The sequence below is a fragment of the Epinephelus lanceolatus genome, chromosome 9 (genome assembly GCF_041903045.1).
Source record: "Epinephelus lanceolatus isolate andai-2023 chromosome 9, ASM4190304v1, whole genome shotgun sequence".
NCBI classification, from domain to species: Eukaryota; Metazoa; Chordata; class Actinopteri; order Perciformes; family Serranidae; genus Epinephelus; species Epinephelus lanceolatus.
In genome coordinates, this window is record NC_135742.1 from 37,238,461 (window position 1) to 37,266,262 (window position 27,802).

At 40.6% G+C, this 27,802-nt stretch overlaps 4 protein-coding genes across 6 annotated transcripts; 3 read left to right on the forward strand and 1 right to left on the reverse strand.

The window, feature by feature from the left end:
* The first annotated feature begins 566 nt into the window (after positions 1-566).
* Positions 567-3,889, forward strand: zbtb26 (zinc finger and BTB domain containing 26). Its single transcript, XM_033618928.2, has 2 exons — positions 567-751; positions 1,820-3,889. Exon 2 carries the CDS (start codon positions 1,866-1,868, stop codon positions 3,195-3,197), a length of 1,332 nt encoding a protein of 443 aa, XP_033474819.1. The 5' UTR covers positions 567-751; positions 1,820-1,865; the 3' UTR covers positions 3,198-3,889.
* A 2,054-nt stretch (positions 3,890-5,943) lies between these two features.
* p2rx4b (purinergic receptor P2X, ligand-gated ion channel, 4b) lies at positions 5,944-11,020 on the forward strand. Its single transcript, XM_033620461.2, has 12 exons — positions 5,944-6,091; positions 6,264-6,411; positions 6,588-6,659; positions 8,185-8,257; positions 8,366-8,462; positions 8,542-8,622; positions 8,732-8,873; positions 9,345-9,481; positions 9,558-9,651; positions 9,751-9,816; positions 9,914-10,018; positions 10,877-11,020. Exons 1-12 carry the CDS (start codon positions 5,949-5,951, stop codon positions 10,907-10,909), a joined length of 1,191 nt encoding a protein of 396 aa, XP_033476352.1. The 5' UTR covers positions 5,944-5,948; the 3' UTR covers positions 10,910-11,020.
* Positions 11,021-11,922: 902 nt separating this feature from the next.
* On the forward strand, positions 11,923-16,477 carry gucd1 (guanylyl cyclase domain containing 1). The gene is made up of 6 exons (XM_033619758.2): positions 11,923-12,291; positions 12,398-12,482; positions 13,421-13,586; positions 13,692-13,783; positions 13,888-14,129; positions 15,169-16,477. The coding sequence occupies exons 1-6, from the start codon at positions 12,285-12,287 to the stop codon at positions 15,258-15,260; spliced, it is 684 nt and encodes a 227-aa protein (XP_033475649.1). The 5' UTR covers positions 11,923-12,284; the 3' UTR covers positions 15,261-16,477.
* Positions 16,478-17,666: 1,189 nt separating this feature from the next.
* On the reverse strand, positions 17,667-26,903 carry upb1 (ureidopropionase, beta). 3 transcript variants are annotated; one of them, XM_033619756.2, is made up of 11 exons: positions 26,706-26,903; positions 22,142-22,418; positions 21,175-21,346; positions 19,934-20,021; positions 19,758-19,852; positions 19,522-19,680; positions 19,273-19,442; positions 18,870-18,951; positions 18,449-18,491; positions 17,925-18,079; positions 17,667-17,792 (listed from the first exon to the last, which is right to left on the reverse strand). In XM_033619756.2, exons 2-11 carry the CDS (start codon positions 22,243-22,245, stop codon positions 17,709-17,711), a joined length of 1,152 nt encoding a protein of 383 aa, XP_033475647.1. In that variant the 5' UTR covers positions 22,246-22,418; positions 26,706-26,903; the 3' UTR covers positions 17,667-17,708. The 3 variants fall into 3 exon arrangements, with proteins under 3 accessions (XP_033475647.1, XP_033475646.1, XP_033475648.1); XM_033619755.2 differs by lacking the exon at positions 26,706-26,903 and adding an exon at positions 23,946-24,027; XM_033619757.2 differs by lacking the exon at positions 26,706-26,903 and adding an exon at positions 23,946-24,009 and having other exon boundaries at positions 22,142-22,415.
* Between the last annotated feature and the right edge of the window lie 899 nt (positions 26,904-27,802).

Below are 27,802 nucleotides of genomic sequence, written 5' to 3' on the forward strand. Positions count from 1 at the left end.
ATGTGCTCTACTTAACACAGCACAGCCACAGTACATTACCTACAATTAATGTCAAATACTGTTCTTTATTTCATGCCCAAAAAGTGGAAAAGTAGGTGTAACATGAGTGTTATGTAGGCTGTTTTTTTTTGTTTATTGTTGAAGTGTTAGTATGTCATAACATTGTCCAAAAATTCAGTCAAAAAGTCATAGTCAAAGTGGCCCTTTATTATGTGTTGGCTCCCCTAAAACCTAAAATGACATTCAGTCATCAAAACTTTGAGAACCCCTGGTATACGCATTATTTCTTTTCTTTAGAAATTATTATTATTGTTTTCTTCTCTTTTTTTTCAAAATGCTTTAAAACAGTCAGTTAAGCTGTTAAATTCCTAAAAAATTCCTTCTGGGGGAATCTCACCGCAGAGGGTGTCTGTTTTAGGATGCCTTTAGGGATCATTAGAGGGATACTGGAAAATAACATACTAGATACTTGAGAATAATGTAATTAAAAAGACACAGATAAATGATTATTTTTTGTTTGTTTGTTTTTCGTTTCGGTAATAACAGTAATTTCGGCTTGTTTTAATCTATAAAGTATGTGAAGAGAGAGGATGAGAGGCACAGATGAAAGCTGATCCCACATGTGTGGTACTGGGCCTTTAAATGGGATTTGCATCCGGAGCAGCTCCTTGATATCCCCAGACACAGACAGTACCAGTGTCCTACTGATGACAACCCATCTCTAGCGGGTTTGTTTACAAAAGGTTAACAGGTACACAACTTATATTACTGTCAGCCGCAGTTAAAACATAGTAATAAAGCTAGTTAGTTAGCTGCAGTGTTGGATGTTATCATACAGCCTGAGATGGCAGCTAAAGAGTGGATGAGTAGGCCAAAGGCAAATATGGAGGCGATTTGTGATTGATTGTTTACAGTTAAAGCTAGCGTTAGGCACAGAGAGTCACTGTACAAAATTACTTTTTGTCTTGCTCTAATAGGCTACTTATGTCCCCTCGACAGAAAGCCAATAGTTAAACTTTACTGTACCGACGGTGCTAAGCTAACATCGGTGCGGCCATAACGTTAGGTCCAGTCTACTCGGACAGCGTAAACCAGGAGCCAGGGTTAGACAGCTTTACATTGATGTCTTGTCTATCGGCAAACCTTAGCAGCAGTGAAACATGAAGAGCTTAACATATTTTACCATTTAACATTATTCGGCTTTTAGCTGTAAGCATTTATCAACAATATTTCATCTTTTTTGGCTCAAGCACTTCGCTAATGTTACCAATAGGTAAACCAGTGACCTGTTAGCTTACAGTAATACACTGTAATACAATAAATATTTGTTGTTATAATTTGTGAGAGTGAATGAACACCGAGCCGAAGAGTGGTCAGTGCTTCTGAAAATAGTTTAAACACAATTAGTTGGTAGTTTATGAGACGGACACGTTTGCTAGTTTTAAATTGGCAGGTTTCTGAACCGAGTCTGGTGATCACTGTCACCCTACCCATTAGCGAGGCACGCGCCTAGCATGATGGTGGTTATGATGATATGGTGGTGAGTGTGATTGACGCAGGTGGTGTTAGTTAAATCAATTAGCTCTCTATCTTATATTGAAATATGGGCTGTGTCCCTCTTGAAGTACAATACGATGCAGAGTTTAATGTAAGGAGAGATTACAGTTGTGTATTCTTAGGCAAAACCTCTTGAATGTGTATTATAAGACTGCCTGCCATATTAAGCACAACAGTAAAACACAAAATATCAAATTCACACAAAGTATAGAGTGGGATTTTGCTGGAGAGATGAGACAGTCTCTGTATTTGTGCTTAACAGGTGCACTGCTACTACTACTGTTGCTGCTGCTGTCCCTCGGTTCAATATGGCCCAGAACCAGGTGATTCTGCAGTTCCGCTTCGCCACATTTGGGGACTCCATGTTACAAAAGATGAACCTCTTGCGACACCAGAGACGTTTCTGTGATGTCACCGTGCGCATCAATCAGCTGGAGGTCCCCGGTCACAAGGTAGTGTTTGCTGCTGGCTCCTCATTCTTGAGGGACCAGTTCATCCTTCAGCAGGACTCCAGGGAGGTCCAGATCTCCATGATCCAGGAGGCGGAGGTGGGCCGGCAGCTGCTGCTGTCCTGCTACACAGGTCAGCTGGAGTTTCCTGAGCTGGAGTTGGTGCATTACCTGACTGTGGCCAGCTTCCTCCAAATGGGCCACATTGTGGAGCAGTGCACTCAGGCTCTCAATAAGTTCATCAAACCTCAGTCTGCAAGGCAGCTGGAAGTGGATGTGGGTATGAGGAGAGAGAAGAAGGAAGACGGTTTGTCCTCCCAGGCCCAGAGAGAGCAAGAGCGCTCTCAGGTTCGGACTGTTCATCAGGAGGAGGAGGAAGAGGAGGAGGTGGGGCAAGTTGGAGACGGCAACAGTGGTGACGATGGTGATGATGATGATGATGACGACGACGATGATGTGATCATACAGCCTATGTCCCCTCTCCAGATCTTAAGCAGACGTCCAAAGCAGGGTATGGTGGAAAGTGACATCACTATAGTAAAAGTTGAGTCTGTGTCTGACATAGCAGAAAACTCCATCACTGGTCACTTCCCCACCAGCCCACCTGCTGCCCTCCACTCTCCTGAGCCCCAGCACTCCCTCATCAACTCCACTGTGGACAGTCGTGGCAGTGAGATGGCGGTTCCACCTGGTGTGGCCGGATACCCGCTCAGCCCCCCTCCTCAGTCCCCTCCTGCAGAGAAACACAACGTGCACCAGAGGAACTACGACAAACCTCTCCAGTGGTACCACCAGTGCCCCAAGTGTGCCCGGGTCTTCCGCCAGCTGGAGAACTACGCCAACCACCTCAAGATGCACAAGCTGTTTATGTGCCTGCTGTGTGGCAAGACCTTCACACAGAAGGGCAACCTGCACCGACACATGCGTGTCCACGCCGGCATCAAGCCCTTTCAGTGTAAAATCTGTGGTAAGACCTTTACCCAAAAGTGTTCTTTGCTGGATCACCTAAACCTGCACAGCGGGGACAAGCCACACCGCTGCAACTACTGTGACATGGTTTTTGCTCACAAGCCAGTTCTCCGTAAGCACCTCAAACAGATCCATGGGAAGAACAGCTTTGACAACGCAAATGAACGCAACCTGCATGAGGGAGGGCTTGACTTTGATATGAAATCTGTGGACCTTTTTTAGTCGCTTTTAGCTGTTGAAGACACTGACACGGATTATACAAAGCTGGAGCGAGTGATTCCTTGGAGGAGCCAACAGTTGCATTATCAAAAATGGACAGATGAATGAACATAATGGCTGGTTTCCATATGTGTCAGCCTCTTCCTGAAGGGTTTAACTAGAAGACTTAATATAAGAGAAGATTCCCTGGTCTACATTTCACTGTAGCTTCATTAATGTGGACTGTTTTTATTTTTTTTGTCTACAGTACTTTGTAGATGCCTTCATATCATACTTGAAACTTCAGCACTGAAACGAAAAACATATTGACTGTACTTCCTTAGTTTTATTGATGAATTGACATGTCTTTGTATCTGTGTTATTCAATTTTTTTTAAAAAAAATTGCAGATGAAAAATATCCATATGTATATTGTGTATACAGTCTACTGTAGCCTTTCTTTCCTGTGTGGATATGACAACATGGACTTCATAACTAAAAAGAAACTTGAAAGAGGTTGGGTAAGAAAAAATATTTTATTGAAGGCAAGCTATGCCAGTAACAAATGGGATGCCAAAGTGTCTGTGTGAACTGAAATGGTTCTTTTATACAGACTTTATATCTGACGTACTATCAGACCAAAGTGACATTGTATCTGTCCTGTGTTCATAGAAGTCAATGTGTGTTATGAAATTAAAAACTGACTCTTAATCAGTATTAGTTCCAAGTGTTATTTTTCTGACATAGTTGTCTTTCTCATTTAGTGATGTTGATATTCCTTTTCAAGAATTACAAGCTCAAAGGTTTCAACTAAAGCCCTCCTCAGTGTGCAGGCTCTGTTTTACAAGCTGTTTAATCAGTTTGCAGTGTGAGTATCTGAAGTAGCATGCAAATGTGTGGTGAGTTTTAACGAAGTTACTTTGTGTTTGACAGGATCACTAAAGAGTACACAGCAGTGCACATTTTGCAAGTCAAAGCGGCAGTTTCACCCTCCTGTCTTGCACCTTTCACAAAATGAAATGATTAAATTGCATGTGTCACATTATGTTGAGCACAGGAACGGTAGCACCATCTGAGCCAACACCAACCTGGCATCAGTGCCTGTAATAACTGGTTCACTGTGTCAACATCTCCTCCTCTTCTCACCACCTGTTGTCACAACTTTGGAGACATGAATTTCCATATCACATGGTGTCTACTGAAGAACTGGTTATACACAACAGAGGCTTCTATGACTGCATTTGCTAAGGACAGGATTGTACTCATATCTACACATGCAGTGCTGTGTTGAATACTAAAGATGAACAGAGCATCACATACACCAGCAACACTCAACTTACTGCACTTGGGCCAAATCTTGCCCACAAAAGGGTGCTGGGTGGCCCAAAGACAATTTTCTAATCCACAATGCATCACAATGGACTTTGAATGTAAATAAGGTCCCGCAGTTTATAAAAAGCGCCAAAAATCAAGCTTGTTTATCAAAAACAAACAATAAAAAAGTGCCTGGGGTGGTACGCTGGACCCACCAACAGAGGTCCAGGCTAAGCCCTGAATGTCCTCAAATCCTAGAAATACCCCTTCGTACACCTGAACTGCTTATGGTTTCTTCACCTGGATTTGCCTCTTGTCAAAGATGAGTGAGGGCAGCAAATGTTGAAAGGCTGATAACAGGTAATTCATTTATTATATACTGATAAATATCATTAATGTTTGTTAATTAAATGACCTCTGGCCTCCAGTCATTTTGCAAAAATGGCCCCTTAGCAAAGCAAGTTGAGTATCGCTGACATACGCTGTAGAAAGTGTTATGTATGCATTCGTTAACTATAGATTGTAAGAACGTAGATTGCAATGTAAGGTTTCAACAATCTGTGGTGAGGGTAGTGTGGCATGTTTGCATCCAGTGATGTAGTGGAGGGTATGCGCAGATATATGGGGTATGTCCACCATATTTCTCTGGCCATACACTTTGGACCCCTGAGCCGGTGCCCAGTAGGCCCATCCAATAATCCATACATGTATAGAAGATCATACCCACTTTCTTCTTGGTGACCTACCCTTCTACCTTGTAGTTTACCCACCTCATCAAATACCGCCACACCACTGTTCACATCCTGGTATGTAATGTAAGTATTATAAATCTCATGCATGTCCTCATGATACAACAACGAAAGTATTCAAATACTAATACATACAGTAGTATGGTACTGCAGTCAGACTAAGTCCTTAAATTTGTTACTACAGTATGTATTCTTACACTTTTTCTCTTGGTCTGTTACACAAAAAATACCAGTGACAACTTTCAGATATACAAAATGTAGCTATGAAACACTGGTGAAAGGACAAGGACTACTATTGGGAGTATTTACAAATAATTTTTGTTGAAGTGATAATGTCCTTGCCAATTCCACTCTGCCTATTTTATTATACCCAGTGTATGTGTTTTAGGTTCTGTGGATCATTTAAACAGTGCTGCAAGGACCAAAAGTAGATATAAAATTCACCCTCTCCTTTCAGCATGTGATTATGACACTGACCAGCTGCAATTTTATTTTTGCACGGACTCATCTCTGGCTCTTTTAGTACAGCCAGAATATGTACAAAGTTTAGAAAGTGCTATTGTCAAGCCTATACTATATGGGGGTTGTATAATTATGTCCACTACATGTAAAACATACGAAGGCCAAGATGATTTGAATACAATGATTTGAATAATGGCAGCTATGTCCACTCATCGTTATTGCATCCTCCATCACTGGTGAGTGGTGCAGCGATGAGCAGGACTTCAGGCTGCTGCAACAGCTGTCTGCACTACACATTTGATTATGAAACACCAAAAACACTGGTTATTCCGAACTTTGGGGTAGGATGTGTCTTCAGGTTCACCCAGCTTCTGGTGGTGCTGTATGTGGTGGGGTAAGTAACAAATGATGATGGGGGGAAGATAGTGTTACCACTGTACTGGGTTGGGATTTGGTTGAATGTTGATTTAAAGCTAAAGTAGTCATAAAGTACTGTTGTAATGAGCCTAGAGATGTGTTATGTTTCGATTGCATTGTTCAAGTGTGATGCAACTTAAAACCTGCAGGTATGTGTGTGTGGTGCAGAAGGCCTACCAAGACACAGACTCTGTAATCAGCAGCGTCACCACCAAAGTGAAAGGTTTTGCCTTCACCAACACATCTGACATGGAGCCCCGATTTTGGGACGTGGCTGATTATGTTATCCCATCTCAGGTATTTAACCATACAAACACACACACACACACACACACACACACAAACTTTATCACCCCTCTCCATTTTAACTTGTCATCCGTGGTTTATGACATGGCAGTTAACTGATCGACACAGTTTGTTCTGCTGTGACTGTGAGTGAGACAGCCTCCTGACATTTCTCCTCTGTCTTACAGGGCGGTAATTCATTCTTTGTTTTAACCAATATGGTTGTCACCCCCCGTCAAACTCAGTCACGTTGTCCTGAGGTGAGTCAGTGATATGTTACTGCTGCTCAAACTATTTTCAGGTAAGCATTTTGTGTTGATTTACAACATTTCATTAGAGTTTAGGCTATTTTGTAGTGTATCTTTTATACTCTTAAGGGAAGTAAGGGTTCCAAAAGGGATCTTCCTACAGGGCTATGGTTCTGAGGAAAGGGTTCTTCAAGAGTTCTCTGTAAATTAAGCGTTTCATTAACAACCCCTTTCATCCCAAAGAACCCTTTTTAAAGAGAGAGTTCTCCAAGAATTGTAAAAATTATGGGTTTTAAAGATCCTCACCCTCAAACGTTCAAATGTTTACCCATGTTTCAAATTCTTTTTTTTAAGTGTAGATGTCTCTTGAATCCCCTTAATTGATTCATTTTACTTGTGTTCTTCAACAGTTGATAATCTCTGCCATCATTTCATGTCATACAATACCACATAATCTGCTTTTTTTTAAATTTTATTTAATTTTGTTATGTTTTTTGTTAGGAGTACCTGGTATTTGGCATTTCGCATTTGGTTGTAATTTTTAACCGAATTTCAGTTCCCATCCCTACTGCATCATTAAGATACTAAAAAAACAGTAGTGATGTCACCAAATCTTCACTCCTTAAAAACATGATTGTGAATCATGATTGTTGTGAGTTATGCTGGACCAAATCAGCCCCAGCCATTTTAGAAGCCTTGTGAAGCACAAGGCTGCTGGGTGTGGTTCCCAATGTGGTCCTATATTAAATAGCTAAGTTAGCTGACACTATGCTACAACGAAATGTGATGTAAAAATGGGGCTCAGACTCTGATCATAAGCATAGATATTTTTCATGACCAAATACAAAGGGTGCTCTGTAGCAAATAACAGACACACACAAGTCCTTGATGATGTAACTACTTCAATGAGTGCTTGAGTAACACTTTAATGGCTACTCTGCGACAATATAGTTGCTCATGCTGTTGCAACCCTGCATAAGAGTGTAGGGTTGCAACTAATGATCATATTTTATTATTAAGCTGTCAGTTACTGTCCCAACAAACTAAATGATAATCAAGCATAAATTGTCAGAAGCTTATTCAAAAAATGTCACAAGTTCCGATAGATAGATAATAGAAAACCCAAACATACCTTAATTAAATGATGTAACCTAATCCACTTTTATAAAGCTGGAACCAGCAAATATTTGACTAGCCATGCTAGTGACATAGCTGTAGAGATGGCAATATCTGTCTGTCCTCCACTATGGTCCAGACTGAAATTTCTCAACAAATATCGGATGGATTGATAAATTCACTTTGCCTGATGGCTTTGGTAACTAAGCATTAATGATGGAGTCTTATGGTAAAGTCATAAAAGTTAAGGTCAGGACTAAGATGGGGGCTCTACACATTATTTAGATTCACCGTAACTGTTCAGCTTACAAAACACCAACCTGCTCAGGCCAGTAACTTTACTAAAGACGCGTTCTGATGTAGACTTATACAGGCAGGGTCATAACAACTGATAGAATAACACTGGTGATTTCTCCTCCAGCTTCCAAACCTATCAGCTGATTGCGTAGACGACTGTGACTGTATTGAAGGACACAGTAATCCTCGAGGCAATGGTAGGCCTTCCTCACCTTGTGGCATCAGATCAATATGTGTTAATTCACCTGCTGTAAGAGATGTGATACCACACAGAAAACACCCATTGACATTAATCTTCCACTCAGGCATACAGACAGGGCTGTGTGAGAACTACTCCACAACTGCCCGGACCTGTGAAGTGCTCTCATGGTGCCCCCTTGAAATAGACACTAAGCTGCCTGAGTAAGAATATATCCAATGTTATAATATTTAAGTAACTATAGTATGATGTAGAGATGGCTTGACCTGTTGTTTCCCACAGACATGCACTGCTGGCTGCAGCAGAGAACTTCACTGTGTTGATCAAAAACAGCATAACGTACCCAAAGTTCAACTTTCACAGGTCAGAGTTTGTGAATGTAAAAGAAAGGCTCTTATCAGTGCAGTTAATGCAAACGTACTGTTTTATTGTGTGCTATTATATCAAATGTTTGACTTCCTTCCTTCCCCAGAAGAAACATACTGTCACAGATTAACTCCTCGTACCTGAAGAGGTGTGAATTCAATCCTACAACAGACCCTTACTGTCCCATATTCCGCCTTAAACACATTGTTTCAGAAGCCGGGGAGGAATTTCAGGACATGGCTCTGAAGGTACGCCCAGAATTACGGGGATAGTTCGGATTTTTTGAAGTGAAGTTGTATGGAGTATTAATTCATAGGTAGTGTATTACCAACTGTAATTGCCGGTCAGTACACGGGGGCAACATATTTTAGCCACCTAAACAAGGACCCACACAAAAAAGTCTACAAGAGTTTAAGTGTACACTTTATTGACCGTATGTTCACCATTCTACCTTTCCATCAGACAGCCCATAGCAGTGGGGAAGCAGCTGTATCTAATACACTGACTATGGATAAGTACCTCATACAAACCCATTTCAAAAGATTGGAGCTATCCCTTTAAATATGACAACCACGTTTCATAATTTTCATTGCTGTATAAGTTACCCCTCTACACTTCCTTATCTCTTGTAAGGTCTTTTAAAAGTGATTTAACTGTCATATTTGAGTAAACGTGTACACAGTTGGATAATGAATGAGTTTTATTTTATGTTCATAAAGGGCGGTATCCTCGGTATTATTATTGACTGGAGCTGTGACCTTGACTGGTGGGCAGGGAAATGTTACCCCAAGTACAGCTTCCGCAGGCTGGACAGCAAACATCCTGTCAACAATGTGGCTCCTGGATACAACTTCAGGTGAGAGCATTTTTAACAAACACTTACTGATAAATGGATTTAGATGGGAAATAAATTTAACAAGCACTGCTTTTAGGTTTGCAAAATACTACAAGACCCAAGATGGAGAGGAAACTAGAGACTTAATCAAAGCATACGGGATCCGATTTGACGTCATTGTATTTGGAACTGTGAGGCCAAATAAATCTCTAAATTTCCATGACTTCATCACATAAATGTGTGTGTTCTCTTTGCTCTGACAATACCTGGGGGGCTCTCTTATCTTGCAGGCAGGAAAATTTGGAATTGTACCAACTATAGTGAACTTGGGTGCAGCATTATCCTTCCTCAGTTTGGTAAGAAGACATGTTCAGTCCTGCACTTGTTATATGATTAAAATAAATGCCTTTTTCGATAACAAGACAGAATTTGAGTGTTTTTTTTTCTCCACAGGTTCCAGTGGTTTCTGACTGGTTTATGTTGACATGCATGAGTAAACGAGATCTTTACAGCAAACAAAAATCCACATATCTGAATGAGGACGCTGAGACTGAATCAGTAAGTGACTGATCCTTTTAGTTTCACATTTTACATTCCCCACTGCTTACAGTAGGGTGAAGTCTGGTAATGTTGGACACAAGAAAACCACCTAAAATTCTTAAGATTATCTCAAGTGTTACTTTTAAAACTTATTATGTATCTCTGTTATATTTCTATGCAAAAAACACGTTGCGAAGTAAAATACTCTAGAAACTTTAGACCTTCAAACATACCAAGAACCTCTACCTCACTCCAATGACATATTCAGGTAAAATGGGACAGTCGTGTTCATTTGCCTTTTAAAAAGTTAATTAATTTATGTGTTCAATTATAATTTAATAAATCATTTATGTGACCTATCTATTCATTAAAAGAGATTGTCCAGTTTTTTTGCTTCCCTCATTTTTTTGCTGCCGATTTCCTTGGTGCCATATCGTCTATATTGGACACATCTGTGTGTGTAACAATGACGGCTAGTTCTGGATTCAATCAAAAGCCTTTCCAATAAAGAAAAGTGTTGTGAAAATACTTTGATTGTGATTCAAACTGCTTTTAAAACCATCCTACAACCATTTTCCTTGTTCTACCCTATTGTTTCAGCTGCAACACTCCTATTACCAAGAGGAGAAAATCAACATGCCACATGGTTTACCTTGCAAGTTCAGGGACCAGTGACATAAACGATGCAATAACATGTTTAATGACAGGCTGCAAACATTTAAAGAGCCCAAGATGTCACACCCTATTTGTCCCATTATGTCTGATGTCCCATATTAACCCGACTTCACCCTGATTATCATTAAAATAAAATGCTTATTTTTGGGGGTCAATCATGATTTAAGATTTAATCTGTTTCTCTCTATTTTTATAATACAGGTGTCATTGGGCACCAGCTATGGAACCCAGTAGCATGGACACATCAACATGGGAACTTTTTTTTCGGCAGAGGGATCTGAACCTGCATTAATTTTCAACACCACTTGATTTCTTCAATAAAATTGGTTGCATGTGTAAATGTTAACGAAGTAGTATTAAAAAATGTTATGAAATTACCCTCTCGTCTCAGTCATATTTTCCAAAGGGTAACACCACCTAAATTAAGTATTCCCACGTGTTATTTCCATGGTCTGGAAAAGCTTAAGCAATATAAGTTAAGCAATATTTATGAAATTCTCCTTTGAAGCCAGAAATTAGAGAAGTCTCACACTTATAATGTCATCAAGTTTAAGTTAAGTTTAAGTTTAAGTTTATTTACTTTATTAATTCCCCTGAGGGGAAATTTAATGTTTTTCACTCTTGCTTGTCAATTACACACAGGTCCAAAAGACACACACATGCACAAACAGGACCTATACATGCACAAAGTGGAGAGATGTCAGAGGGAGGGGGCTGCCCTTGGTGAGGCGCCCCGTGCGATTGGGGGGTTCTTGCTCAAGGGCACCTTGGCAGTGCCCAGGAGGTGAACTGGTACCTCTCCAGCCACCAGTCCACGCTCCATATTTTGATCCGGACAGGGACTCGAACAGGCAACTCTCCAGTTCCCAACCCAAGTCCCTATGGACTGAGCTACTGCAATAGACATTGAATGGGAGCCTGATTTTGTGGACCCACAGAATATTTGTTGTCTTTTTTTTTTATATCCAAATTAGCTTTATGATGTTGTAGTGTTCTCAGTTCTGAGACAGAAAAAACTCAGCACATTCCCCTGGCTGCTCTCAGTGTCATTAACTTAACTTAATTGTCATTAAGTTTTTGGATTTGGAAGACAGTTGTCCATGTTTATTAATATTTTAGACTGTCTTAGACCATAGGAATAACATGTATGCGTTTTGAAAATGGGTCCCCTTTGAGGAGATGAGTCCTCCACACCGCACGGGGGCAGCATTACTTTAAGTGACAACACAACCAAACACTAGAAGCCTCTCAGTATGCTAGCAAACAACAGAGGAGTGAAGCAAAGCCCTTCAGTCAGAGCCCTCGTCACCACAAAAAAACTGAAACTAAATATAGTTTATTTTTAATCCATTATTTGCTTAGTTAACTAATAACTGTATGAGTGGCGGTGGTGTGCGTCGATGAGTTCACCTCGCTGTTTAACCAGCGAAGCAGCCAACAGACTAGTTAACACTGTTAGCCTGGCAGCTAAAGTTACATTTGGGCAGCTGGTGTCTTTAGGTTAGCATCCATGAGGAAACCCAACTCCTGCTAAAATGCTGTAAACAAGACCGACTAGCTTGTCTTAAGTTAGCTAGTTGGCCGCTTGTCTAAGGAAGAATACAACAGAATGACAGGTGAGTGACACGACCTGATGTCAAGGAGCTAACACTGTTTTTTTTATAGCAGCGTTACTTTACATCTTCAAAGAGATACTAATAATAACACCATGGGTTTTCTCAGAGGATGCCGTCTTGCTGAATGTTCCTGTCATTCGGCAGCTGTACCACTGGGACTGTGGGTTAGCCTGCTCCAGGATGGTCCTGAAGTAAGTGCACAGAAAACTTGCTAACATCTTGAATCATAAGTATTAATCAGTTTGCATTATTTACTCTGTCAGAGGTGTCCTGAATAACCACAGTCTTCGTTATCACCATGCAAGTGATATATAATAACGATAATACATTGTTCTACATGGGTAGTGTAACACGGGAGCACAACAGTTAAAAGGCAAGTTTATTTATACAGTTCTTTTCTGGCAACAAGGCAATTCAGCGCGCTGTACTTAAAACATCCAAAGCATCGAGACAAAGTGCAAAAGAAACCCTTATAAATGGACATGCATACATTAATTGAATACAATTAAAACGCCATTATAGAGCTAGAGAATAGAAAGTGAAGACAAGCTAAAATAAACTAAGACAGGTATAAAATACATGAATAAAAGCTACAGCAGCAACCACAAAAGTCTGTAGCCTTAATTTAAAAGAACCGAGCTCTGCTTAGATTGTGATGCATCAAAACTAAACGCAGCTTCTCCTGTTAAGTCTTCCAGTTGACCTGAGAGGTCTGGATGGTTCATATTTAGTGTAGCAGAAGGTCAGAAATATATTCTCGCCCTAAACTATGTAATGCTTTTTAACAGTCATATTTTGAAATCTACTCTCTGAGAGTACAGTAGCCAGTGTAAAGACCTAAAAACTGAAGTGATGTGATCCACTTTCTTGGTTCTGGTGAGGACTCGAGCAGCAGCATTCTGAATCAGCTGCAGCTCTGTGATTGATTTTTTTGTCGTTAAGGAGACCCATAAAGGCAACGTTACAGTAGTCAAAGCTACTGAAAATAAATGCATGAACAAGTTTCTTGAAATCCTGTATGTTCTGAACGTGATTGTAGGCTGACTTTGTAAATTGTCATAATGTAGCTATTCAAGTTCAGGTATGAAAACACAGGGATTCACTGTCTCTAACTGTCCAATCTTGGCAGGTATCTCCATCCAGTCAGTGATGAGGAGTTTCAGAGAGCATGCTGGGATCTAAAGCTGACGGAGAGTGTGTGGACTATAGACCTGGCCTACCTCATGTGCCATCTAGGAATCAAACACTGCTTTTGCACACAGACTCTGGGTGTTGATAAGGGCTTTAGGAATCAGGTACTTTTCTGAGTCTGAGCTACCATTGCTGTCCTAACCAGATTTGAATTTTCAAAGTTCTGTGAGTGTGATAGTGTATTTGTTGTCTTTTGATGTGGTTTGCAGTCCTTCTATAAGAAGCATTTTGACACAGAAGAAGACAGAGTGAATGAGCTCTTCCTTAAAGCAGAGAGCAAAGGTGTGATGGTGAAGAAATGGTGAGTTTTATGTTAATACTTACACACTTGGATAAACCACCTGCTTTTGCCTTAGACTAAGTTAACCTAACCTCTGACATGTATTTGTGGGTGTCTTCTCATAGCTCAGTGACGGTTCAGGAAATACAGTCCCATCTGGAGCAGGGCCATGTCGCCATAGTGCTGGTCAACGCTGTTGTCTTGACATGTGAACTCTGCTCCTCGCCTGTCAAATACTGCTGCTTCCTGCCTGTGGGCCAGAAGTGTTTCTGCAGGAAGCCAGAGTACCAGGGTCACTTTGTGGTAGTGTGCGGCTTCAATAGGACCACTGGCTGTGTGTTTTACAACAACCCTGCATATTCTGACCGTGAGTACCCTCCTGTGTCCAGAGCACAACCAGAATGTGGCATAACTATATTTTGTTTTCTGCTTTTTCGCGATTAATTATATCTGACATAACAGTTTGCGTTTCGAACTGTTGGTCAGACAGCACATAAAATATAAAGCGATCACACCAGGGCTCTGACAACTTGACAAAGCAGTTAACCGATAAAGCAAAAAAAAAAAAAAAAGGCAGATTAAAGCTACAGTTGGAAACTTTTATGAAAACGTTAGGTCATAATTGCCAAATCTGTCAATATGTTCTGAAAGAAGTACATTGGACAGATGGTTTGTGGAAATACAATCATATCCCTCTTCCCCTCTTATTGCATGGTGCACTCACCAGAATCAGACCAACCAATCAGAGCCAAGGTATCCCTAACACAGCTGTCAATCATGTCAGTCACTTCTCATGAACTGCAGTCAAACTGTCAAACTAGGCAGCGCTGATCAAATATGAATCAAGATTCTTACTGCATTGGCTATTTTAAAATTCTGGCCACATGACCTTCATGTTTTAAAAAATATCTCCCAAAACTCTGTTTGTGTGGACGAGAGGTCAAAACATAGAAGAAAATAAAATTTTTCAAAAATATCTGTATGTGTGTAGACAGGGCCAAGAGCATTTTTCAGTCCATTTTATTTTTAAGCTTCAATTAATGGTTTTGTCAGTAATGTAGACTTTTTAGTTAACTCCAAGATATTACTTAATTTCTCACGGGTATGCACGGTTTCATGTTAACAGGAATATTAATGGAATGTATGTATTCATCAGCCATGTAAACAGCTTAGCAAGAATTTTGTCTTTTTCAAAATAAGGACAAACTCCAGAATATTTTGTGCATATAAATGTAGTCAATGTGACACTGAGGAAATGTAGATAGACATTACCATGCTGCTAGAGTGGCTAAAGGAAAAGAAAAAGACAATTAGCTGCTTCTTCAGCTACTATAATTATCTGACTGCTGCTGTAGTGACAAGTTATGTCTATGGTTTGGAACTGTGTGTGTGTGTGTGTTATTCAGGTGTGTGCTGCACCAGCGTCAGTAACTTTGAGGAGGCTCGGCGGAGCTATGGGACAGATGAGGATATCCTGTTGATCTTTAAGGAGAGTTGATGTACAGCAATGACGGGTTTGGATTTCACTCTTCCTCCACTCATCATAGTAGAGATCTGATGCTGCAGGTCGACAGTCCCGGACTAGCGGCTCCACCTGTTGTCACAGATCCCCTGGGCCATCCTCTCCGGTGCTAATAAGACCAACTGCTGAAATGAATGCTGCAGATTCACCGCTCTTTTTCCCTCTTATATAGTCAGTACCACTTGACTCCTAAAGGATTAAAAACTGGGGTTTTTAGTAATCTAAGTAATTTTAATTTTTTTATCCACTTGTTTTGGGGATGAACAGATGGTCTAAATGGATTTCATCATGTCTTTGTTAAATTTAAATTCTGATATTGGAGCTATTGATATCTCAAATTGTGAGTATTTTAGACTTGTGAAACTACAGTGGATGAAATGTGGGAATCATGACATAGAGTAGGAATTACCCGGAAATAGTGTGCACATAATTCAGGGCCAATGATGACATCCAGTTTATTTGTCCTGTTCAGTGTTGAAGTCTTTAAGAGGCTCATCAGCAGCCACCAGCCTCACCTCCACTTGCCTTTTAGAAAAATCCTCCTGACTCACCTCTGTCACTTTTTATCCTGATGATTCTGTCAACGCGGAATACAGGAAGTAGTTGTGTTTTGAGTGTCTCAGGTAATTAATGCCCTAAAGTGTGACATGTGCATTAAATGACAACTAGTTCAATGCAATACCTCATAGTTTGTCTGTGGGGCTCACTCTGCCTGCAGAAGAACATGGACAGTGGACTGATGTACTGAAACTTGAAGTCATCAGTTTAATTCACTTCACTGAGAAAAAAACAAAACAGTTCCTGTCGTGGTGTCGTGGCAACATGCTGGATTAACGGATAAATTGTATGGATGTTTTGACCATGTGGCAGAACAAAGGTGTAAATGTTGAATCATGTTCTCTGTTGAACATGGTGAAACTAGGTTATTTGCTCATTGTCACTCTGTTTTGTTTTTTAATTTTGGTATTATGTATACATTTTGCACTATACTTTTCAAACCAGACATAATTATGTGTTATTTAAATAAAATCAAAAATTACCATGAAATTGCTTTTCTGAATTTATGGAAAGTGATTTCTTCCTGGTTGTGCTTTTTTGTATGAACAAATGGCACATTTAAAACCACAAACTTTATTTTTTATTAAACATAGAGCTGCATTTATTATATGTCGTGAATAAAGGATTTGAACATATGCTCCATCCTTGTCATTTCTTTCTGGTAAATGAGTATTTAACGAGGCACTTACACCTTGAACCTTACCATATACTGACATTTTTCCAGAGATTGGAGAAATAAAATCAGAACTGAGTCTCGTTTTTCATTTGAGTTATTATGTAGCCTCTCATGATGATAAGCTAATATGATCCTGCTAATTTTAATGTGGTTAATTTGGTTCAAATTTTTAAATTTATCAATGGTAAGTGAAGTTATCTTAGACACCAGTACTCTTAATATTGTTAAGCTGAGGAGCCAGCTGTATCTTCCCTAAAGCATATTCTAACTATGAAAAAAACAACAAATATCTCCTCTACAGTAGATTTTAAGAGCCATAGAAACAGTCATTTTTCTTTGGCAAGGACTTTTGAATTTATTAAACTTTTTGACATCAAAAAAAGGTAATAATGAAGTTGTTCTAACTGGTATGAAAACTGATATTTTTGTCGTGCGCTTATAGTATCCCAACATATGTTTGTATTGTGAGGTCACCAAGGTCTTTGAGCTAGAAACAACTTGTTAAAATGTTAATGAACCTTTAATCAAACAGTTTTGGATTTTAAAGAGCTGTACAGTATGTGACACTCAGAGCATTAATATAGCAGGAAACAACAATTCACAAGGAAGAAACAAACAAGTCATGCTACCCCTGTGTGTGTTATAATCAAGCTTCTCTGGGGTTCATTGTAGTAAGCCGGTCCAGATGTGTGTGCATGTTAGTGTGTGTATCCTACAGGCTAGCTCTTCACACCTATTGCCAGGTATATTCTTCACCTTAGATTATATCTACATACGCAGCAGGTCACTGTTGTTCTACAGTAGCCCAGAACCGACAAATAAGACACTGCTCTAGATGGGGCCATTCACATTTTTGCATTGGCCACCATAGTCCTACTGCACACTCAGCACACAGGAAAAGTTTCAGTTCTGCAACATCACCACTAGATACCACTAAATCCTACACATTGGATCTTTATGTCAGCTTCTGGAAAAATCCAGGTTTGTGTCAAATGAAATGAGGAAAATTTAGTCATCCATGTATAAAGAGCACTGGTTTGATTTGAATTTTGTTTTCTGGGACAAAGTGATGAAACCAATGAAAAAATGCCATCAGTCTGACGTGAGCACAAATATTAACACAGACAATCAAAAGAAAAGAACTGCACTTTGTTTGCTACATACTTTAATCAACTATAGTGGAATATTATCTACTCCTTCACTGTATTGGGTTTGAAGTCATGTCTGACAGCCTTGGTAAGTTCCTCTGCATACTCAGGATATCTCCCAGTCATCTGCAAAGACAGGTACATTAATCAGATCAATTAACATTAGTCCATAAAAAAAATTCACTGAATGAAAAAAACACAACCAGGTCAAAATGGGACATACAGGGACTCTGACATTTCTGCTATGGTAATATTTACCTTAAAACTCCATTTGTCACTGATTTGTCTGTTCAGGTTGAGATCCATTTCCACCACCAGCAGTCCGTCACGGGTCCTGGAGAGCCCCGGGGTGCGGCTGCCATCAGGAGCAGCCACATAACTGGATCCATAGAAATGTCCAAAGTCATGGTGAGCTGCAAAAATCAGGAAAGCTGAAATATTACTGAAATAATTCACCGGAAATTAACATATACTTACTGTACTGTATGTAAGACCATTGACGGATAAAAATACTTACTGTAACATTATAAAACTACACATTCATCGACTGAATTATGACTTTATTCATGTTAAAGACATTTTATTTATCGTGTGATTTTCTCAGCTGTTTAATTAATTTTTCAATTAATGTATTTAACTTTTGGTAAGTAAGGTTTCATCTGGTATTCAAGTTCAAGTTATCCTCAAAAATTAATGGACTTGTGCAAATTTATCAGTTCAAGATGCTTACAGAAAATGAAGCTTTCCCCCCCCCCCCCAATTGTAGGAAATAAATCTCTTACCTTTTTTTCCATCACCAGATGTGAACTCACTTTTGAAATGTTCCTGTGTGAAAGACGAGAATGCACATCAAATCACACAAGCTACCAACAGTGACTGTTCAGCAGCTGAGCAGGGCCATGACTTCCACTGACACCGAGGTCATGTCAGTTTCAGGGATGTGGAAGGTTTTGTGTAACTTTCAGTTTTGTGATTTCACTGCAGTGTATAAAATCTCTTAAGGGTTATTATCAGTGATGATGAAATGGTTTCATTAATTGAAAAAACAGGTCTGTGACATATTTCACCATCTACATTGATCTGCCTTCTTTGCTTTATTTTTTATCTCCAGTTTTGTGGCATTTACTAAAAAAAAAAAAAAAAGGTGAAAAAATGGTGAATTTTTTCTAACCAAACCACACTGCAGTTATAGAGACGACTTACCGTCCCAACACGGTTGATTGCGCAAGTGAAACAGTGGTTTGCTATTGCTGCATTCCTGGCCTCTATAGACCACATGGGCTCACTGCGGATAAGAATAAATATTACTGTTAATGTACATAAATTGAAAGAACTTCCTTACTGTATATAACAACAGCAAAAGGTATAGTTTGGTAAAGCACAATATTGACAATATTAATTACATGTTGCGCATTTCCAAAATAATTTGTGTTCAGTTAAATCACCATACAGCATAAACAGTCATATTCAAGCACAGGAAGACTGTACACATTGCATAGAGAGGAGGAGAAACAGGGGGTTAATTGGATTTGAGCAGCTCATTTTTACTGCAGTAATTGTTCATACAGCCATGCCAGAAATAATACTCACTCCATTTGTCCCTTACCTGAGAGCTCCCACAGTAGCTGAGGGGTTGAAGATAATCTCAGCTCCATTCATGCTGTACATGAACCAGTTAAGGGGGTGATGGCGCCCGTAGCAGATATTCACAGCTATGTTCCCAAACTGTGTCTGAAACACTGTGTGGCCAGTGTTGCCCTCCATATAATATGTAGACTGAGTGTGAAAGAAATACAGTGAACACAGCAGTTTGCCTTACTTAACACAGGTGCATGTACAGAAATCACACACACACCTCATTAAAGTCCCCAATCCTGGGAATATGGTTCTTCCTGCTCTTTCCCAGCACATTTCCAGAGTTGGAGATCACCACTGCTGTGTTCCACAGAGTGCTGTGCAGCTCCTCTCGCTCCAGAATTGGAGAAACAACTACCATGTTGTATTTTTTGGCCAGCTAATGACAGAATTACAGTGGTATTAGGCTTCTGTAGTAAAGCATATCATTGCACTGGGGCATACCTGTTATCTCACCTCTTGGCAGAAGCGCGTGGTGTTTCCTGCCTCAGCAGACTCCGCAAACTCTGTCCATGGTTCTTTCTCGCGGGTGCAGAAAGCAAAGGGCATGGCTAATTGGACAGCAAAAGACAAGTTAGTCTCTTTTACCGGCTAATGCGTAATGTGTATTTCTGACTCATTAAAGCACCTACTCCAGGTCTCCTGAAAGCAGACAATGTTTACACCACACATGGCTGCCACTTCAACTATTTCACCAATCCGGCTATGCATGGCATTGATCTGTGGAGGGGACAACAAGAGTGTGACTTTTACCTCAACAGCTTCAAGAAGAAATGCCATGAAATGTACAGCATCCTGTTCGTCTCTATCACACTGAGACCACGACCAGGCTGTTTAGCCCCATTTCCACCAAAAACTTTGAGTATACCGAAAGTTTTTGCAAGTTTATTCGGTATACGGAACTACCTGTAGAACCCTACCTACATATATCTAGACCGTAGATCCATTTGGTGTTTCTACCACAGACAGACAGACAGACAGACAGACGTAGACGGAGCTGTTGTCACTCACTGCTCCGTCAAGCTTTTGCTGTATTTCCTCCTCACTGGTGATATAGAGGAACGTCTGTACCTTGTTTATTATCCATTTAACAGGGTTGGGCGCCAACATTTTTAGAACCAAAAAGAACAGGTTGGAGTGAGAGTCTCTCTTGATGGGATATTTAAAAAAAAGTGGGTTTGTGCATTAAGTCCTTTACAAGCAAGAGCAGGGTGGTAGTGCTGCCAGAGCACACTGAAACTACGCTCTGCCATGTTTTTTCTCCAAATAAGGATTAGAATATATGCAAGTTAAAATGTATATACATTTTTTAAATGCTTAAAGATCCAAGAGAGAAAATAAAAACAAATGGAATGCTCAGAATTTTCATATTGACATTTAAGGTGTGTTGATTGATACATGTCATCAACTCATGCATCATGCTCATACACTGAATAACATTACAAGTAAACATTCCACCTTGAAAGTTGCCAGTAAATGCTGATGTCAGCACAGTGAATTAAATTATTTTTTCTCAGTCTATAGCTGTTGCTAGAAGCAACAAAACATTCTTACTTCTTGCAGTTATTGTTTACTGATGTATGAAAAACTTGCCATGGTATTAACTGTGGTTACATAATATTCAAAACCAGCCACAACTCACCCCTGAGTAAGAGTGACAGTTCTCTATTGACCAATCAACAGACTGCAGTGTTTCCAGCTCCACTTTTTCGGTACCCCAACAGGGGAGTGACCAAAAACGTGGACGGTATAGAACGGTTCTATTAGTACCATGCACAACTTTTCACAACAGAACAGATGAATAACTGTTCTAATGTGTACTGAACAGGACTGCTTGGTGGAAACGAGGCTTTAAATGACCATGAGTCCTAACCTGGTCCAGGATGGGGGCATCAGTGGGAAGAACTATGTGGTGCTGAATGAGTCCCACGCGGATCCTTCTGGGTGGCCTCAGTTGTTCCTGTGCAGCTTCAAACCTGTAACCCTTCAACTCAAAGTCATGCTCGGAGGCAGCGTCCACAGCACACGCAGGGAGGTCCAACTTCCTGTGACAGAGAAGATTCTTCATGAGTGCTCACACAATTGATGGACAAGCAAGATGAACTGATTCCTTGTAATGAACAATGCTAAACTTTTTTTTTTTTTTTTTAGGTGCTTCTCAGGACTTTAAGTCAATAGTGAAAGGTGAGTTAAACCTTTGCAGGCTTCTGTGCATTCTGTATTCAGTGTATTCTTCTTAGACAATTCCTAGAAATCAGTGCGTCTAAATGACAGAGCAGAGATCCTGGTCCTGAATATTACAGTCTGTAACAGAAATTTAGAGTGGACTCAAACTGACTAATGCACTCAAGAAATTTAGCCAAACATTTGCTGGTTGCAGCTTCTTAAATGTGAAGATTTTCTGCTTTGCTTCTGTACATTAGTTGGTGAATTGAACATCCTTGGGGTTTTAACTGTTGCAGAAGTATATGACTACTTTGCATTGCATTCTGGGATACTGTGTTTTTTTTCACTTTTTTTTTTTTTTTTTTTTTTTACTTTATTGATAAAATGGCAAATCTGCCTGTGTACTTTTCAGCAGTTCACTCCATTAAAAGTGTGTGGCAAATATACAGGTGGGAGGCCCACTTGGACACAGAAACTACATGTTTTAAGTTTGAACTGTTTTGTTGCATAATGGTCTCTATGGACAGGTTAAAGGTTGTATGTTGAACACTGCTGCTTGACCAAAGTCCACTCAGCAGAAAAATAATTTACCAGGAACATGCTAAATAAAAACAGCATGGTGAAAGAAAAAGAGTGATCACAACAGATAAACAAGTACTCTGACGACAACTCACCTTGTGTCCTTCCCGAATAAGATGCGTTTCACCTCTGACAGCTCGGCCTCTGGCAGGTGAGACTCCAGAGACTTCTCCAGGGATTCAAACTCACAAGTGGACATCTCTGCGGTTTCTGTGGGTATGCAGCTTCACAGCAGCGGCAGCACAGCTCAGGGCCTGGTGGGCGTTTTATCTGCTACACCCATTCACTCGTTATATAATCCTCAGTGTTTTCACCAAATCTGACGCAAATTCAGGATTTGGGGAGGAGGAACCCACCGTGTCTACCCAGCTGCTGTAAGGAAATTTGAGTCATTGATTAACCCTGTGTAACACACACACACCCCCCCCCCCCCCCCCCCCCCGCCCCCCCCGCCCCTCCCCCTGTGTATGTGCGTGTAAGGTTCAGCAGGTAAGTCAATTCATGTAGTATTTGAGTTAAAGCTGGGGTGGGCAGAAATCCAGAAGAGGCAGGTCAAAAAGCAGCAAATTAATATATATATATATATATATATATATATATATATATATATATATATATATATATATATACATACACATACACATATATATACACACACACATATATATATATATATATATATATATATATATATATATATATGTATATATATATATACACATATACATATATATATATATATATATACATATACACACACACATATATATATATATATGTGTATATATATAGATATATATATATATATATATACACAGATTAATTAAGAGCAGATGAGGCCAGGTTATTTTGACTACAGCAAGGCAGACTGGAAGAAATTTTCAGAGAAGTGTGATCAGGCCCTTGAGGGGGAAGGAACAATAGATGAGTGGATTAATAGTCTTTGTGAAATATTATTGCATAAAGCATATGAGTGTATCCCTATCAAGAAAAAACCCCTGCAAAAGGAAGTGTCCCGTGGTGGAATAAAGAGTGTGACAAGGCAGTTAGAGGTAGGAATCGGGCATATAGAGCACTGACAAAGGGCCCAACAGAGAGTAATATGATAGAGTATAAAAGGTTGAGAGCTAAGGCAAGAAGAGTGATTAAGTCTGCAAAAAAGGAGTGCTGGAGCAAGTACTGTGGAGGGTTAGGGGTAGACACTTCAGTGGGAGAAGTATGGGCAGCAGTTCACCGAATGTCAGGGGTAGTGAGGCATCAGTGTTAGAGGAGGAAGGGGTGGTTGCTACAAGTGATGTAGAGAAGGCAAAGATGAGTGAAAATAAAGTGCAACACACACCGCCGCCATACGCCGCGCGTCAAAACGCCCGCCTCCATTATATTCTATGAACCAACCCACACTGGCGCCCGCCGGGGTCCATGTCATTGGTTCGACAACCCATTGGTTCGACATCCTATTAGTCCGACTGTCCGCGGTGCTGAGCGGCTCGTATGGTGCACCGCGACCGGCTTGAGGCGGAGCAGGCTCACGGCTTATGTGTTTGTCACTTTCTTTTTCATTTTAACCCACACCATGATCTTTTCCTGACCCTAACCAAGTGTTTTTTGTGCCTAAACCCAACCAGACCTTAACCACAGGGCATCATGATGATTTCGGAACGGACTTCGGAAGAATGAGTTTAATATGGTCGGAACATTGGGATGTCGAACCAATGGGCAGTTCCCCGCCGGGCCGACGCGACGCGCCGCGCCGCTCTGCTTAAGCCCACTGCCCTGTCCAGCGCGGCCGGCGCTCGTGGCGGCACTGCGAGAAAAGCCTTTTATGTACGTCCGGGCCGCCGTAGTATCAACTCCGGTTGTTTCAAATTTTTAATAAGACGACTTTGATAAGAAACTCACCCGTGAAATCAAAGTTGTTGTTTCCTCAAAGTTTTTCCTCTTCTTCTTCCGTTACTAGCAGTTGGCAACCGTTGGCAACTAGTGTAGGTACAGCCACCTAGCGGGCTGGGGTGGGAAATACACGTCGACGGTGCCGCTGCGCGCCGCTGATTTCACGGGTGAGTTTAATTAATTAATTTAATTTTTTAAATTTAATTTAATTTTTTAATTTTATATACTTTATTAATCCCCGAGGGGAAATTCAATTTTTCGCTCTGTTTGTCAATTACACACAGGTCCGAGCACACACATGCACAAACTGGACCTATACATGCATTAAGTGGAGAGATGTCAGAGTGGGCTGCCCTTGACAGGCGCTCAGAGCGGCAAAAAAAACAAACAAAAAACGAATCCTATCTGTTGCCTCTTTAATGACATTTTTAAAGATATTGGGCCTGGGTTTGGTCTCTCTCTGTTCGCAGAAGATGGAGCAGTGTGGAAAAGCAGGGGAACATAAAACACATAATTGAGAAAATGCAAGGAGCGATAAATAAAATAGTTGACTGGGGAAGCAGATGGGGCTTTAAGATATCAGTAGAAAAAACAAATTATGTTGTGTTTGGTAATAAGAAAACTGAATGTCAAGGTTTATCTATGTATGGACAGGCAACTGAGAGGGTAAAAGTATTTAAATTCTTGGCAGAACATTTTGATGAAAGGCTCACATGGGGAAAACATATTGACAGTACTGTAGGTAAATGTGAAAAGGTTATTAATGTCATGAGGTCTCTCTCTGGAAGTACTTGGGGCGCTGGCCAAGACACACAAATACTAATATATAGAGCAATGGTAAGATCAAATTGGCAATGCAGTACATAAGTAAACTAAGGGGATGTAAAGGGGAGGTGGGGGTTGCCCCTATAATGCACTAGCCAGTTGTACTGCCTTGGTTATTACCATCAACGGAGACAGACCTCAGCATATTGGAATCAATCAAAACAAACGGAAGCTTATAGTGACCTGGTGGCAAACGGATTAGAAAGCTCCTGGCAACATCATCTTCAAAATTTACACAGACGGGTCCCAAGATTCAGAAACAGGGAAGTCAGGTTTTGCCTTTTGTATTCCAAGTCTGGGCATAGTAGTGAGCAGGCGACTGTCGGAGGGGGTTTCAGTCTTCACAACAGAGCTGCTGGCCATAATATGGTCATTGGAGTGGGTGGAGGAGGTGCAGCCAGGGCAGGTTGTTATATGATCAGACTCTGCTGCTGTTTTAATGACTTTGGGGGAAGGCAAGCTGGGAGTCCGGTCGGACCTGGTGGTGAACTGTTGGTACAGCTATATAAAATTGAGAAGGCAGGAGGGGAGGTTGCGTTTCTCTGGGTGCCAGCCCATGTGGGGGTGAAGGGGAACGAGATGGCAGATGGGGCAGCTAAAAGGGCATTGAGGAGGGAGGTGGATATGAAGGTGGCCATAGGAGTGAATGAGTATAGGTCCATTATCAGAAGAAGAATAACAGCAGAGTGGCAAGAGCAGTGGGAAAGGAAAAAAAGGGGAGAGATTACTTTAGTATTCAGAACAATGTTAAAAAGGGGCAGAACCACTTGGGGTCAGAGGGGAGGCATACGGCAACCATGACAAGGCTGAGACTGGGGCACTGTCGGCTGGCCTGGAACCTGTTAAAGATTGGAAAACACAAAGACGGACTCTGTGAAGCATGCAAGAAACAACAAACTGTGAAGCATGTCCTCATGGAGTGCAGCCAGTACACAGAAGTGCGAAAGAGGATGTATGAAGCAGTGTCAGGCCAGCCTGCAAGGGGTGTTACATTGAAGAGCCTTCTGAATCCCACCGAAAACCAGCCAAGGGCTGTGAAAGCAGTCCTTGAGTTCATCGCCGCTACAGGATTACACCTGTGGAGATGAAATTAAGTGACTCGACCTGTGGGAGGCAGCAATGTGCCGCAAGGCATCTAGACTGCCGGAAACTACAAGAAGAAGAAGAAGAAGAAAATGTCTGCGACTACAGGAGTAGTTGATGTAAACGATGCTCTGTAATCTTAAAACAGAAAATCTAGAAACACTGAAAATACTATCCAAAAATTCACCATCTCAGAGACCGAAATCACCTGTCGGTATCTCTAGGCCTATGTGAACTTAGTACAGAATATTTTTTGCTATTTAGTTGGATGATGATGAAACCCCTCTAAATATGTCACATAAAACACTTTAAAGTTACACCAGACTGTTTCTGCTGCTGAAGTAAAGAGTGGAAAAGTAGTTGATGATTAATGAGGTCTATCTGACCGATGTGTTGCATTTATAATAACAGGAGCCAATTAACAGCGTGTGGATTATATTAGTAATAAAATATTATTTGTTTTATCCTAGTTCTCATCACACAGGTGTCTCATGTTATGTTGAGCTGCAGTGAAGGAATCAGAGTGTAAAATAGCAACACTATCACTGTGGACTAAAATAAACTTGGCAGAAATGGAAATACTGGTAGAATCATGTGAACAATGAAATGATTCATCTGACCTATAACAACATATAGACTTTGTTCTTCAGTGACCTGATTGGTCAGAGGTCGGAAGTTACCTCGCTAACTCCAAAACTGGTTAAACACTGAATAAAGCAGTTTCACATTACAAATTAGTGCTGTTGTGACAAAAACTGCAAGTTACATTCTAATAACATACATCAATTTATTTACAGCCCAAAAAGTCACTGCAGAAAAAAACAAGTCCAAACTGGTAGAAAAAGATTTCTGCACACTTACATCTCTGCAGTGTTTCACTTTATTGTTGAGCTTTCAGTCCAGTAGATCTCCATCAGAGCATACATGAGGCAACAGTGGGCTGGCAGGTAAAGTAACCAGTAACCAGTAACCAGTCTCAGGCCAATCACTGGCAGTATGCAACACACCTGTGCACAACCCTGCTGATAGAAGCTCCAAAAAAGCATTTCAAAGCATTAGAGCCTTGCTGCTTCAAGAAGACAATAAAATGTTTATATCACGACACCAACAGCTCAGTTTCCTCACCAGGTGGCACCTCTCCTCGTGTCTCAATCAACAGAGGTATAAAACAAGGCTGTCCAATCTCACCATCACTTTTCTTATTGCAGCAGAGATGCTTTCAGTTCTTGTTAAAAAAGTGTCTGTAGGAGCGATATAGTTGTAAATCAGCTGGCAGATGACACAACTTTATTATTAAAAAATGTGGAGCAGGTTCCAAAGGCCATCGAGACCATTGATCTCTTTTCTAGAGCATCTGGTCTGAAACTGAATTTGACCAAAAGTGAACTATCAGCCATACATGACTGCCATCTTGCGGCAGCATACGGTACTCCCATCAAGTCGACTGTCAGATACCTGAGTGTGCACATTACAACAGACAATTAACTGAGAGGCCGTTTACACGTACACAGTGATTTTGATAAACGGAGACATCTTCCTTCGTTTGTGCCCTTTGTTTACACGCAAACGGAGATTTCTCCTCAGAAAACGAGTCTTTCTAAAAGCTCCGGCCAGAGTGGAGATTTTGGAAAACTCCGGTTGCGCGTTTGCATGTAAACTGAGATAAACGGAGATAAACGGAGTTATAGGCAGTCGACGTCACAGTATGCACCGGAACTTGCGCCCATGTCAAAAGTGCGACCTATGTTGCTATGGTGACAATGGATACATGGAAGGCTTCAGCTTCTCATTACACTGCCACCTACAGGTTTGGCATGCTCTTGTGTATATATACACGGGTAAGTGTAAACGAAGATCTTTTTGAAAACGGAGATGGTGAAATGTCCGTTTATGAAAATAGCCGGCAACGTGTAAACGGCCTCTGAGTGAATCCTTGAATGTCTGAAACAAGATGAATG

Excerpts from the sequence above, each read along its gene's own strand:
- gucd1 (XM_033619758.2), top strand. Across the intron at positions 13,587-13,691 it reads ATAAGGGCTTTAGGAATCAG|TCCTTCTATAAGAAGCATTT; the intron begins GTACTTTTCTGA and ends TGTGGTTTGCAG. Across the intron at positions 13,784-13,887 it reads GGTGTGATGGTGAAGAAATG|CTCAGTGACGGTTCAGGAAA; the intron begins GTGAGTTTTATG and ends GTCTTCTCATAG.
- zbtb26 (XM_033618928.2), top strand. The coding sequence starts at position 1,866 with ATGGCCCAGAACCAGGTGATTCTGCAGTTCCGCTTCGCCACATTTGGG.
- p2rx4b (XM_033620461.2), top strand. The coding sequence starts at position 5,949 with ATGAGCAGGACTTCAGGCTGCTGCAACAGCTGTCTGCACTACACATTT. Across the intron at positions 8,258-8,365 it reads CAGTAATCCTCGAGGCAATG|GCATACAGACAGGGCTGTGT; the intron begins GTAGGCCTTCCT and ends TCTTCCACTCAG. Across the intron at positions 9,817-9,913 it reads CATTATCCTTCCTCAGTTTG|GTTCCAGTGGTTTCTGACTG; the intron begins GTAAGAAGACAT and ends TTTTCTCCACAG.
- upb1 (XM_033619756.2), bottom strand. The coding sequence starts at position 22,245 with ATGTCCACTTGTGAGTTTGAATCCCTGGAGAAGTCTCTGGAGTCTCAC. Across the intron at positions 21,347-22,141 it reads TTATTCGGGAAGGACACAAG|GAAGTTGGACCTCCCTGCGT; the intron begins GTGAGTTGTCGT and ends TCTCTGTCACAG. Across the intron at positions 18,080-18,448 it reads ATCTGGTGATGGAAAAAAAG|CTCACCATGACTTTGGACAT; the intron begins GTAAGAGATTTA and ends TGATTTTTGCAG.